This window comes from Rhamphochromis sp. 'chilingali' (genome assembly GCF_963969265.1).
Source record: "Rhamphochromis sp. 'chilingali' genome assembly, chromosome: 8".
In the NCBI taxonomy this organism is placed as follows: domain Eukaryota; kingdom Metazoa; phylum Chordata; class Actinopteri; order Cichliformes; family Cichlidae; genus Rhamphochromis; species Rhamphochromis sp. 'chilingali'.
Window position 1 is genome coordinate 14,041,947 of NC_137935.1, and position 15,336 is coordinate 14,057,282.

The following is a 15,336-nucleotide window of genomic DNA, read 5'->3' on the forward strand; positions in this document are numbered from 1 at the left end:
CTCTGTGGAGAGACAAAGCTTTGATCTGCTCTCTGCTGTGCGCCGACAGAGATGATGAGATTTTACACATGCATGCGTGCACGCTCATAAACACTCACACAGCAGCACATGCATGTGTAGCAACTGTATTTCATTCAATGGAAATGGAAGCTAAAAAAGTAGAAAAAAGGCTGCTCTTTATATTTTCCCTACTCTCATATAGCTAAAAAAATATCACATTTTTACACTTGGATGGAGCTGCTATGTGTCTAAAATCCTTTTTTTTGGAAGGGTGCCGGCAAAGCACAAATACCACCATCAGAGGATAATTCACATACAAATGTCAAGTGGGGTTAAAAAGGCAGTGAATTCAGTTTTGCAAAGGTGTCTCTAAGAAACAGACAAGAATTACAAATTTGAACTGAAATGGTAAAATTCATATCTGCTCCTCAGATGGTTTAAGCAGAGAAATTGGACAAGAGATGAGTGTCAAGGTGTTCAGGCCGTCGATTATTTCATTCAACATCACTGATCTTCAAAGAGCTACTTAAATTAGTTCTCATCTATTATTATGAGCTGACTCCCCTCTCCTGTGTGCACATTAACCCACCTGCTCTCTTCCATTCTGCTTTTCAGCTTTTGGCCTAAGTTTGAGATTTGGCTCTTTGTGGTGCTTATCATGCAGATGGAAAACAGAGTGACAGGAGAATGCCTGCAGAAAGGTCAAGGAATAGCAGGGATGGATTGAAGAAAATAGAGCAAAAATGGAGATGCAATAAGGGAGGAAGTGAACTTACTTTAGGTTGCGCTTCAACACAAACTGATGATGAAATGATACCTGGATTTCAGTCTTCTGTTTCTGGAAAGCTGCCTGTTTTTGATGTTGAGCTGGATGGATAAATAAAAAAATGACTTCTGTATTCCCTTTGAGAATTTTCTTGTGAAATATATCTGACTGCCTTTCTGAAAAACATTTTTACATATTTATGCTCCGAGGGAATAGTGGGAGCATGGGCATGTACTTTCTAGGGCTGTTGAATAGCATTTATTCACTTTGGGGCTGATTTGTGATGTTTCACATCCAACTGCTGGCAGAGTGATGCTGTGAGCTTGTCTAGTCTGAGTCATGGATTTTACAGTCTGACATAGCGAGAGAAGACCCGGAAAAAGATTGTGGATGTGATTAGCATTACAGGAAACCCACATGTGACAGTGCCATCCATTGAAATCCATTGTTAATGAAGCTGTGGATTTCATAAGTGGCCATGAGAGATAAATAATGCAACATGTCATATTTTCTTGTTTTTGATTAATTCTTTTCTCTAAATCTCTCTGCATCTTCAGTGTCCCATTATTTTCTACAGCCCTGAAGGCTTTTTGCAACACCATAAAGTACTCATCCATTATGAGCTGATATAAAAGTTTGTGGTATTCCCTGTTTTGTGATAAATGATTAAAATGGCTTAAAGCTGGGTATAGAAAAATAGCGTATAGTGTTTAAATAACTGTTAGTGGGTCTAATGAAACCTTGTGCCTGAGATTCTATTTCTTCTGAACTACAGTGCACAGGTTCTGGTTGTATTATAGCTAATAGTTGTATGTACTGTAGAATATTTCAATGTCATTGTGAATTAATTTATTCATTAGGGCACTGTCAATGAGGAGCTTAATGAGCAAATCTCCCAAACAAGTTTAGACAGTTTGGTCAGTTTGATTTAGGCCTCGGTCCCACAGGCCTAAAGACCAGTTGGCAACCCCCTGGCAACCTGTGGTCCCAAGAGAAAACGCTTATTCCTTGACTGGTTGGCGAGTGGCTGCTGCCAGTAATTTGATGAAATTGATTGCAAAGAGCGTGCTGTAAAAGCGTCCCTGATTTTAGTTTGATGATTGCCACAATCACTTGTAGTTTGCATGGAAGACACCTGCTTTTCTATAAACACTCCCCAACTGCTTGCTGACTGGTAGTGAAATTTATAAAAGTGAGACGCAAATCAAAAAATAAAGTTCTTTCAAAGTAAAAGTTTAAAATTTTACTATGAAGGCAAGCGTTTCTATTACTGGTTTGTTTGGTGCTCTTCGCGGTTTCGTTGTCACTTAGCACATAGCTGACTAATGTTTACAAACAAGTTGGTGCCTTCCACACAGTTTTTTCAGTGACTGCAGCAATCTGCTCAGAATCAAAGAAATCACAAGGAAATTTAGCTGTTTGCGACTGATTTCACCAAGTGACTGCTGGTAACGTCCATCAACCACTCGCTAATAACTTCAAAGTCAAGTGAGGGGCTTTTGAAGCTATCCAATGTGTTAAAAGAAACATTTTTTTCTTACTATTATTTATGGTTGGTTTTTATGGTTAAAAAAAAAAACAGTTGAAAAGAAACCAAAACAGCAGTTCATGCAAAAATATTAGTAAGTTCAGAAGTATGGCATTAGGTAACATTTATGTAACAAGAGCTGAAAATGGTGTAACAAATGCATCCGGTGTATAGTAAGCAAAAGTGGAGGTGGGTCATTTACAGAGAACAAAAACTGTATTTGTTTTATATTTACATAAAAACAAAAATCTTGTTACCATAATCTAATAAGAGTAAATATATTTTTGTTAACTCGGTGACGCTGCCCTTTCCTTTTTATATCTTAGTCATGTCCATTTGTCATATCAGATGTTCACATTACTAATTCTTTTACTGAAATTCAAGCTTATCATTTATAAAAGGTGACCCTTGCAGTCCATTACTGTTGTCTAAAACATAGTCCTACCCCAACACTATTGATATTTCTTCTGATTTGCTGGAAACTGCCGGTTAGAGTAAATAGCTTGTTGTGTACTTCGCACATATTTGTATGTATCTTTTGATCTTTGTTCTCTTTTGTGTTAATAACATGGCAGGCTGTGTGACCATCTTTGCATTCATAATGTGCTGTGAACCTTCCGAAGCGATACGCAGCTATTGGACTCATATGTTTACGGTTGTGTCCCTGGCGTGAGCATCTGTGACTAAAAGAACTCATCTTGTATTGAAAGCCAAATTTGTGCCATTGCTAAGCCTTTCCTCAGGATAGAGAGAGTGCAGATTGTACTCAGCGCTCTGCTGAGTGTGTGCTCTGTCAAGTACGGTTAAATATGTGTTTTAGAGCCACAAGAGGTTTGACTTTTGGTGTCTTTAAAGATAATCACTCATGTCATCAAAAAATGCATTTTTAAATTTATTTCTGTGTGTTTGTGTATTTGCTATTACAAATATAATACAACTTCACTATATTTGACCTTTTTCAAATTTTGATATGGAGTCTTTAGGCAGTTTTTCTTTATTTGTAAACCCTGATGATTTTGAGTCTTCAGGTTCCTTCACCATTGATCTGATGCAGAAAAAATATACTAGTTATTATCATGTATGCTTTTAACTGTATTCTTCTTAACATCTTAACCATTAACATGCACTTTTTACTAAATAATATCATTGCTGTGTTTGTAATATGAAAAAATGTTTTGATATGTTGAGAGTTTTGTCACGGTCTGCGGAGGGCAGACCGTGTGTGGGAGTGTGAGGATCCAGGTGCAGACACAGACGAGGAGACAGTACTGAACTTGAAACGAAAAGCGAGCCTTTCTTTTGGCTGATTAAAGTGGCAAAAAACTGAAAGCACCGAGGCAAGACTAAACTAGAAGCTGAACTGGGAAAACTAAGAACTGACACTTAACTCAGACGACAGGGAAGACTGAGACAAGGAGACAATGATGCATATGACTGAGACAACTATAAACAGGACTCTGTGCTGGAACAACAAAGAACTATGAAATGTATACACGTATGCAACATGGACATGACCAGCACAGAGTCCTGAAACCTGGCATAACATGGGTGAAGTTGAACAGATGATGCGATGACGATCAAAGGAAGACTGAGGACTTAAATACACACATGAGGTGATCAGGCAAAGTGGAGACGCATGCGAGCACAGCTGACTAGAATGAAACATAATGACAATACAGGGGAGAGTAACACTAACTACAATGAACAAAGAACACCAGACTCTTCCAAAATAAAACAGGAAACACAGAGACATAGACATGGCACGAACTTGACAACAAGAGCCACACAGACATGAAACATGACAGGTAGACGCACGGACCAGGGAGAGATGAAAAAAGGGACTAAGAAACCAAGGACTAAAATGCAAACTAGAAATCAACTAGATGCGTTAAACTACAACATGTGACTACAAAAATATGCATTAGAACTCAAACACTGGGCCTCACGACCCAGTACCGTGACAAGTTTTTGTTTAGCATGAATTCTCTCTGAGTACATTTTCTTTTTTGATCCAAGACATTGAAATGGGACATGAGAACTTGAGCTTGCTTTCATTTATATACTGTGTTTAGGAGAAGAATTGGCATTTACCTTACGGCACCACTAAATTTTTAATGTTTTATGAGTAACTCTTTACAAGTAAACTCTGAAGTGTATGTTTTATTTCTTGTTTTAAACTGTCAGCGATCCACTTTGGTTTATAAAATTAATGTTCACATAGTATTTACAAGCTTTTTTTTTTCTTTATCAGTAACCTCTTAATTACAGCCCCATGAAAGTACATGAATTACATCTTGTTAGGTCTATTACAGTTGTCCATATACCCTTAAATTCGATCCCAATCCCAAAGTAATCTCTTCATGACTAATTCATCAGTTTTTAGACACAGAGGGTTCTTGTGGGGAAATTTCTTAATGGCCAAGCAATTATAGAATACAGTAATGCTGAATAAGACATCAATAAGTGCTGAATAAGGACTTCTAAATGGCCCTAATGCTACAACTATGTATCCTAATAACTAGTTGACCGTGAATACTTATACCTTAATACAAAGTGTTACACTTGGCACTAATCGCCTCCCATCTTGAAGGGTTGGGAAGCGAATTCCTCAGCTCAAGCCTGTGGTGTGGCTCCACATTATACATCTAAAGTCAGACATTAACTCATCACCATAATCTACTGAAATGGCTTATAGTTTACAGTTAAACGGCTACTTCATTGCTTTTAAAAGTGGGGGAGCACAAACTTGGAAAATTTAAGATTAAGCTGTTTTATATACGTTACAAATTTTGCTGCTTTTATTCCATTCTTCATATTTTAATCTGCCTCCTATTATCTTTTTTTCACTAAGTAGCCCTTATAAGAAATCGAATCATTGTGTACGATTTTAAAGCTCGTCACTGATTAAGTAAATTACCATCACACTCCTTGTTTGTTCCCTGTTCCCCTTTTCATCCTATGTAAACACAATTTACATTTCAACCAGAAGTCACATTTTTTTCAGATAAAGGTGAGAGAAAACACACCAGACAATCAGTGACAAGCTTTAGAATAGAGAATAGCCTTTATTGTCATTGTTCGTTGTACTCTGTACAATGAAATGCAGTCTTGTCAAGAGAGGGGGAGGCTTTTAAAAGTGTGTCAGCCTTGTTTTAAGGCCAAATATTTGAATACCTGTCACTAAAATATTAACCTTTCAGGTATTTCATAACATTTTTTCTGTTTAACCTCTTTATTCCCCTCTCTATTTTATTTAAGTGTTGCATCCATGTATGTGTGGACTGATGCATGTTAACACAGAAATGATGCATACTTATGTGAAAACATGAAATATGCACAGCCATGCACGCACACATACACGCAGAGGCGTACACACACTCCACTAATGAGGATGGAAATCTCTCCCTCTCTCTGCTGTCATCCCTGTCTATATCTCTGCCACCAGCTGTCATGCAAAGTAAAAAGTTTGAAGCTTTGTCTTTTATCCTTTCTCAAAGCTGGACAGTGCTAGACAGTCAAGCAATCAAACACAAAGTCAATTCTTACCATCATTTCAGTCCCTCTGTGCTCCTCTTCAGAACACCCTGCCCTCTTCTTGCCATACTCCTGTTCATTTCAAGTCACTTTAATTGAACCTTTTCCAGTAGATAACTACCAGAAATTGAGTTTTCAGTTCGTAGTATAGTGTAGACACACATATATACGATGCAGTGCATTGACAGAGAGTGGACCTTCACCTGCCTGTGTTTAATGTGAAAATGTTAAGCATCGGTTTGCGATAAGTGTGTGTGTGTGTTTCATGTTAAAGCTGATGGGCAGAGACTTCAAAATGCCACAGTACTTAAAAAAAAAAAAAAAAAAAGGAATGATGGCACAGGTGCACACACCAAAACTTGAAGCCGGGGAGTGAATTCATCTAAATCCAGTCACCATAAACTCTTCTCCACAAAGACAACATCAACAAATCATAGATTTAAATCATACTGTTCACGGTGAGGTCTGTAGATAATCCAGAATAGCAGCAACACAGATTCTGCTTTTGAATTATTTCAGTTTATTGGAGAAATCTATTCAATACTGTGAGACCCTCAAAGAGAATTGCATTCAATCCAGCTGGATTGGGGAAGAGGGAGAAATGTCAGAGACAGACACCAGAAACCACTGAAACACTAAAAGTGAAGAAATCTGCAGAGGTATGTAACAAATTCAGCAGCCTTTAATGCAGCCCAATCTTAGCTTCCACCTGCTTCATCATAATGTGAAGATTTTTTTCCTCAAACAGTTCTTTAGGCTCTCTGTGAAACTTAGAACAGAGACATACACATTAGACAAGTCTCTCTCTCTGAGATCGCTCTACTTCTTCCTTCTCTGAGCTGCTCTCATGGGGAGGTCAGCGGGGTAACAGAAAAGCAGCCCTGTGTGTTTACACAGAAGAATCTCTGTTCATTTTGGTGTCTGACCCACATCAGCTGCTGGCTCAACTACTAACTGTGTGACTCTGTGACACTTTGCCACACTTCTTCCTGAGAAAATACAGTTAAAGCCAAACACCTGTTCCTTTTTTTGTCTTGATACGGTTCTCTGCTAACCTTGTTTGTGTTTGTGTGTCTTCGTTATTTGCAGTGGAGCGATGCATGAGTGTTATGCAGTCAGGGACACAGATGGTAAAGCTGAAGGCTGGATCCAAAGGGTTGGTAAGGCTCTTCTACCTGGATGAACATCGTTCCTGCATCCGCTGGAAGCCCTCACGCAAGAGTGAGAAGGCCAAGAGTGAGTATGCGTGCATGCACACACACTCCTCTGCATCGATACACAGATTCAAAATAATATACACAAACTATTTTTGCATCTGTCCTTCTGTCCGGCTTTCTATCAAATTATGGTATAATTTCTAAACATTGTGGATACATTTAATGGAGAAAATCTTCTTTATTACAACTTTTTTTCATAGTTTGTCTAAGTTGAAGTAGCACTGTACAAGCCTTCAACCTAAGTGACCATATGGGTGATCTGCCTTGAGTCTGTGCATGCGATTTCAGAGTAAACATCTGTGAGGCTCAGGCACAAAAACAAATAAAACAGAGGACCTTAAAAGACTCCTTCAGACAGATTTTTTTTTTGGGCCTCATTTCCACTATGGTCCAAAGATTTGTACTGGATCTTAAATGTCAAGCACACTAATCCCCTGACATATCAAAAAATTGGGTGTTTTTTTAAATGTAGTTTTTACAGGCAACCATGCTATGCTTTAACCTAGTCTATTGGTCAAATGGTTGCTTTTGTAACTCAAGAGTGCAAAATAGTGACTGAAAACAAATGCTGAGAGGAGTTGACCAACCAGAGAAGTTCTGGGAAAGGTTTCTTTGTTGAAAAAAGCTCTTTTGTTACAGTGAGAAATACTCACGATTGAAAGTAGTGTATATTTTTGATTAAAAATCAGAAATGAGCAGAAGTATTTTGTGTTAAATCAAGTGATTTGTGGACCCATCCATCAACCCCAACTCTGTTTGTAGTTTGCCATATGACCAAAGTAGAGTGCAGACATTTTACAGTTGCAGCATGAGATATATCTATTAATAAAAATCAGATAATTTCTCTGTTTCATGTTCTGATTTTTCCCATTAGTTGCTCAAGTCCACCTCAAATTGCTGGCCTGCCCCTTTAGTTGCTGAGGTGATTGTCCTTCTTAATTTTCTATATATGAGGAAAATGTGGACTTTAAAACATTCTTCATTTTACATTATATGACTTTTCAGCTGGTGGAATAAATATGTGGTACTGCTGCATTTTGCGGCAATAGTTTTACAGCTTGTTTTGCAAATTACCACATTTTGTGCAACATCCTCCTTGTTATATCCAAACGACAGCGAGTCGCATTCCCTTGCTCGTCTGAAATTGACGCTGTTGCCATATTTTTCCTTATCTGGTAGTATATAAATACGCATGGTGAACGCAGTGGTTGGGAGGGGTGGATTAATGATGCATTCGCAGTGTGTGGGAGAAAAAAATAAACTCAGTCAATCACATGCAGACAGCTTTATATTGCCTGTGCAATTTATGTTCGGTGGTTACAATAAAGCCATTTTAACCATTGTACGTGGAAAAACTTGTGATACATAGAGTATATTGCTCACCGCTAGCTCCAACAAGACTGTGCTATAAAGTGCTACTATTAAAGTACTGTGTCATACATTACTGTAATATTCTAAGATCGCTGCATCTTACTATAACACACAAATGTTTTTATCTCAGTGAAGTTCTCTTAAAAAATCAGTAGCTGACCAAAATTTGCACAAAGGTACATATTAGGCCCCTCAATGTTCCTATGTATATTATGGATGCAGATATTATGATATCAAAATATTGCCTAGCTACTGCATACCAACAGGCTAAATTGACCTGTTTGTTTTTATACATCTTTAGCACCCTAGGAAAGCATTGTGTCATTTTTATTTCACAACAGTAACATCATGTTTACATACCCAAAACTTGAATTGGCTGTGATATATCATGACATCATTATGCTGCATAGCTGCCTCCTAAAATGGCCTAAAGAGGACCAAAAAATATTGCAGCATTCATTAGATTATTAATATGAATTGCTGAATTTGGAAAAAACAAAAAACAAATCCTAAAATAATGGCATTGGTATTATATATTGTTATTTACACCTGTGTAACTTGTTGGAAAGATTGTGATTTGGTTTAATACAGAAAAAAATAATCTGCTATGGGTTGAAACAAGGCGCTTTTGTTGTTTAGATCTAAACAAATGAGAGTGAGATTACAAACCCCACTCTGCTCTTTACATGCCTAATTGTCTGATCACGCAGATGTTGCACTATTAGACATTGTACTGTTTCTAGTACAATACTCAACAGTTAAAGCTATAAAAAGCTATCAACATAAGATTATTTCTACTTACATAATAATAGCACTAATAATACTTTTATTTATTTATTTATTCTTAGCACATATCATGTTTCAAAGTGCTTGACAGATTGTGGCCATTTCCTTTTTTTTTGCAGCAGTAAACCTTTTTCCTGGAATGTCTGTTGAAGTTTAATAATCTGAGTTTGCCACATTGCTCTGGCTCTGAGAGGATTATCGTTATATGTTTCACGGCCCCCTCAAAGCATCGTTAGCACTTTTTTATTTTATATCAACCCACTGAGGCATACATCTGTCTATGGACCTGTCCTTAAATGTGTACATGGCAGTGTGTGTGTTTGTGTGTGTCTGTGAGTAGACTGTCAACATTAGATAAGCCTCTTAGATACTCTCCATTGACATGATTAAGAGAAACACACAACAGCTGCATGAATATTTCTTTGAAAGTGTGTGTGTGTGTTTCTAAGCAGTATCAAAACAAGGCGGCCATATTGTTACTTTCTGTCATACTGTAGCAGGATTTCAGAGATGAGATAATGTAACAGGAAGTGACATGGTAAGAGTGTGATGGTGGATAATTTTGGAATGGATCATAACAAAATTGATTTTAGGATGAGTAGAGAGGCAATTAATTTAATGAAAAACTCATCAATTCTTTAATTAGTCATTTAAATATTATGCTAAAACAAAAACGTTTACTCTTCTGAGTAAGGGGCTTTGTGCGTTGATGAGAGTCATTAACAAAACATTTTATAGACATAAGGAAAAAAGCAGCAACTTGAAGTGATGCATTGAGTGGATTTTAGATTCAGCAAAGGTCATAGTTTACTGCAGGCACTCTCTCTTTCCTCACAAAGGCACAGACTCATAGTTAGCTGGGTTTATACTGAAATCTCATTAGGCTGTGATATTCTGCAGCATATAGGAGCAGCTTATGTTCTTTCTCTGCCTTTATGTATTTCACATAAAAGCAGTGTGTGAAGGAACTGGCATCTTTTTAATCATGGTGATTTTTCAAAAAGCTTTTCATGTTCTTTTCATGTTATCCCTTGTTTTATGTTCTGCTGGCTTTGTGTTTTTGTCATTATGCTTCTGTAGGTTCTTCTGTTTCTTGAAGTTAAAGACAATTAATTTTGTTAATCCATTTTTTTTCAATTTGTCAGCAAATAATGAACTTTAAATTTTCCATCCTGTCTCTTCCAGCCCTCAAGCCCATTCAACCTTATTTAAGAATTCGTCTTTAAAAACTCTATTCTCTCCTTATTTCTCTTCTCAGCCCCCACCTGATTTTATCATGTTAAAGGGGAGTTCTTCTGTCCTATAGTCACCAAGTGTTTGCTAACTTGAAATAGTGTGATTGTTGGGGTTTTCTCTTTAATAATTTAGGGTCTTTACCTTGGAATAGAAATTGCCTTGAGACAACTGGCTCCATATAAATAAATTTAAACTGAACCAAATGCATATAATTTTTTATTGATTTTTTTTAAAAAAGTGTTTGGGTGCTGCTTTTTTCATTTTTTCTTTAGATTAAACATCAATATTTTATAGTACACTTTAATTTAGAGCAAATGTGCATTCACGGGATAAATGTCTGTCTTAAATGTAAACAGATGGCATAACTCTATCACTTTTCAATATATATATATCTATATCTATATATATATAGATATAGATATAGATATATATCTATATCTATATCTATATATATATATAGATATTTTTTTTTTTTACCAACAATGTTATACCAAAGCTTTAGTTTTTATTACTATAATACCTATTATACCAACTAACTAGCTACTTTTTTTCAAAAGTTTCATATCAGCAGCCTTTCATTTGAGTTGTTATTCAGTATTAACTAGAGAGACAATTATTAATGATACCTAAAAGCTGCCTTTTTAATTTATTATTTTTTTCCTTTCTTTCCATCTTTTCTTTTCACTATCAGTCACCATCGATTCACTGTATAAGGTGACAGAGGGCGGCCAGTCGGACATCTTCCATCGGCATGCGGATGGCACCTTCGACCCTGCCTGCTGTTTCACTGTTTATCATGGAAACCACATGGAGTCCCTTGACCTGGTGACATCAAATGCAGAGGAAGCCAGAACCTGGATAACTGGTCTTCGCTACCTGATGGCCGGAATCAGTGATGAGGACTCTTTGGCTAAACGCCAGCGTACACACGATCAATATCCTTTAAACAAATAGCTACAGAGAAATCATGAACATCGGTTTTCTAGGAAGGAAAAGAGTTTTGTATTCATATTTTTTTAAGTTCAGAAGGAAACATTTAATCCTTTAAAATAAAATTCTTCACCACAATGCAAAGTATAATTGTTTTCCTTAAGAAAATAACTTTGCATTCATGCACGTCGTCAAAAAAATTATTTCTACTATTAAAGCTGGCAATCAGCATATTTTTGCCTAAACTTTTTTCATCCATGTTTGTCAGTGTTTCCTATTAAACAAGTGGAAATGCAAAAAATGATCCTGACAATTTTTATAAACATAGAAACATAAAACCTACGTCTTTTTCCTTAATGTGTGTGTGTCTCACATGGATGAAGCAGACATTTGAAGAGGCCGATAAGAACGGAGATGGCCTGCTAAACATTGACGAAATCTACCAACTTCTTCATAAGCTGAATGTCAATCTGCCACGCAGGAAGGTCAAGCAAATGTTTCAGGTTAGAATATGAAACCATTCCAAATGAATTTATATATTTTTTCTGTATATAAATATTTAGGTCAACATAAAGGTTTTCCATTTTAGCACATTAGAGGAGCTCAGCTGTTGTAATTATTATGCCTGTGTGTAATTCAAATATATATGTTAGAGATATTTAGTAGTATTTTAGCCCTTATGCATGAGATAATTTTATAGGAAAAGAACATTTTAATGTAAGAACAGTAGTGATAGTGAGGAATGTACCGGCTGCAGACACCAGGAGTGTCAGTCTCATTTTTCTTCATGGGGCAAATACAGCCCAGTTTCATTCTGTCTAAATAAGTTTAAGTACACATTCAACCCAAGAGATGCCCTGAGAAAAATTATTGCAATTTCAACACACCATTTTCAACTTGGTTTTAGTTTCTCTACACTATAAAGCAATGCAGCTGGAGAAAATTGAGGAAACTAATTACTGTTGTTCACTGGGATTGCAGAGGCAGAAATAAAGCAATAAATTATATGTGAATTCACAGATAATTTCTATTATTTTTTATTATTATTTACCTTTAATGGATCAGTAATTTTTATATCTTTATAAAAAAGAGACTGTAAATACAGTTAAACATTCACATTGTATGCCCTCCTCATCTGAAATTTCCACATTTTTCAAAGCCATTCTGTGGGCAGGATTGGACCCTCTTGTAGCCCCCCTGCCACAGACTGTATATACCGCAGGCTTTTCTAATGTTAATTATTGTGTACTTTAGGAACGTACAGCATTAAAAATAAAGCTCTTACTTTTAAGTACCACAAAAACAAACATAAATGACACATGGTACTCCCTCCCCAACAAATGTATCCAGCCACAAAGACATCAGAAGTAATTACAACAATCTGACAATTTGTTAATTAACTGGGCCGATTAATTAATTCTTGCATCCCATCATCAAAAAAATAAAACTCAACTGCTTGATTGCCTGTGTAGGTGTCCTGGCACAATAGGCAACTAGGGCCACAACTGTCAAGTTGCTCAGGTATGACTACATCAGAGAAGTGTTGTTGTTCTCTCAATTTAACAAAAACAAAAACTCAGCTAAACCATACTTAATGAAATCATTGGTGGGCCTATTGCTCAGATGTAGAGGCTGAGAAATGGTTTCAGTGCCTTTAAGCTTTTAAATTGCTCTTCATGAGAACATGTTGTGTGGTAAATCCCTATTTAAGCCAAGAATTACATCATTTTTTAAAATAAATCTAATTTGCTGATATGAAAAATCTGAACAGTATTAACCCCTTTAAGCCTCCTCTTCTCCAGTCTTTCATTAGTTCACAGATGATACAGTGAATCTCAGAATGTTTCATCCTCTCACAATGGAATAAATTGAAAGTGTTCAGTCTCTGCATTTAGATTAGAAAGAAAATTTCCTCAATATATCTTTTTCCAGTGACGCACCAGGAGACATCATCACCTGAACAGCTTTTGGTGCTTAAAATATCCAGAGTCTGTCTGTTTTCTGTCCATGTATTCCAAGTCAATCACAGTGATTTCTCCTTTTCGTTGTGTGTAGATTCTGTCTATGATCGAGTTCCCAATGCTCACAGTGAACTCATTATGGGATTGCGATGGAGGCATTAGCTAGTATTATTAGATTTAGTGTCGAATGGGCCTCCGTGAGATCCAGGTAATATGAGATGTTGGATCCCACCGAGCCGGTGGAGCGTGGTGGCAGGATAGAATGAGGAGCGAGCCCAGCTGTGTATGTCCCCTGGAAACATCTAGTGAGATATGAGTTTCGGAAGAAAAAAAAAGAGAAAGTGGTAATGTGTTTATATATAGAAAAAATGCTGGTCCATGGTGTCTGCTTGGTGCTAGTGTGAACCTGTGCTGTATGAGTGTAAAAGGATGAGACAGTATGCAGCTACCGTGTGCACACCTGCACAGTTTAAGACTATTTGCACGTTGGTAGGATAATAGCTTTTCAGTTATAGGACATGGAATATGCAACTTCTTGCATTATGATCATTTGGATCAAATATCAAGGAACATATAAATTAACAGGTGGGAAGAACTCATGGCACTTTTCATACTGCAGACAAAATGTCACATTGAACTGCAGCTTCACTGGGAAGAACAAGCGCCAACGGTAGATTTATTCAGAACTGAAGAAGATTAACTTAACATGACACAGAGTACAACAACGTTCAATTGTAATAGTTTTAATTGTGAAACAATGAGCAGAATTTCTGTCTCAGCGAAGCCTTGTGCTGATAATCACACTGCAGAGCTTGAGTGTGCATGAAAATAATAGGCTTTCCAAGCTATCGTCATATCGCCAATGACATATCACTCTGTCATCATCACAGGAAGCAGACACAGATGATCAACAGGGCACTCTCACATACGAGGAGTTCTCTGTCTTCTACAAGATGATGTCTCTGAGACGGGACCTGTATCTGCTGATGATGGCATACAGCGATAGGAAGGACCACCTGACAGCTGAAGAACTGGTCAACTTCCTGCACAACGAGCAAAAGGTGCGCCAATCGAATTCTCAGCAAAGGATGTTAAAATCCATCACAGTTTTATAATGAGAAGTCCAGAGTCTCAAAAATCAGCTCTCTTAATTTTAATTTGGCCTCAGAAAAGAGATTCATTATATTCCTATTCACGCTCTCCTTGTTGCTCCAGTGTCTAACTCCCTTTGCCTAAGCTGTCTGCCCAGAGGAATCTGCTCCACTAAGCCAATGTATTGCATCTAAAATTGGTTTGTGTCATGGGAGCACTTGGCTTGTTTTATATGACTTTTCTATGCTCTTTTTCTTTCTTCTCAAGGTTTTCTTTTTTCTTACAGAGTTTTTACTTCTCTTACATTTCAATGGTGTAATTTTTCATCACGCCCCATTTTTTGTTCCCACCCTAATATACTCAGGTTAATATGTTTCTAAAATTGAGCTGCTGAATTTAGTACAAAAATGGGAAGTAACACTGACTACTTTGACCTTCTAGACTTAAATGAAACTGGGTATTTACTGCCTTTCAAATGCTGCAAATATAGGTCTTTTCACATTTTCTGTTACTTTTTTTCTGTATAGATGACCAATGTGACTCCAGAGTATGTTGCAGAAATCATTGACAAGTTTGAAGTGTCAGAAGAAAATAAACAACAATGCGTTATGGGGATTGAAGGTAACTTTAACTTCTTTATCCTCCCTTTCAGAGTTTTCTATTTGCATTTCTAAATCTTGGACGTTGTCAGCCTCTCTCTTTCCTTCCCTGTGTTTGTCATGGCACATCATCACTTTGCAACACCAATGCTTATACTTTTATTTGCAATTAGTTTTCATACTCTTAAGATCAAGACCAGCTATTGATAGAGTTGATGCCATTTTGGTTATTTGGAGGTAACAAAGGGGCCAGTTAAAAAAAAAAAAATTAATTATGAAACATTATATTACCCTTTGTATGTCTCCAGGTTAAAAT

General features: G+C 36.9%; 1 protein-coding gene across 4 annotated transcripts in view; it reads left to right on the top strand.

The window, feature by feature from the left end:
- plch1 (phospholipase C, eta 1) overlaps positions 1–15,336 on the top strand; it is a 75,199-nt gene that overhangs the window by 25,469 nt on the left and 34,394 nt on the right. For all 4 annotated transcript variants that reach the window (XM_080888223.1, XM_080888225.1, XM_080888222.1 and 1 more), the window contains 5 exons: positions 6,918–7,064; positions 11,130–11,373; positions 11,742–11,871; positions 14,220–14,390; positions 14,949–15,042. In XM_080888223.1, coding sequence (XP_080744349.1) covers positions 6,918–7,064; positions 11,130–11,373; positions 11,742–11,871; positions 14,220–14,390; positions 14,949–15,042 — 786 coding nt within the window. The remainder of the gene's footprint in view (positions 1–6,917; positions 7,065–11,129; positions 11,374–11,741; positions 11,872–14,219; positions 14,391–14,948; positions 15,043–15,336) is intronic.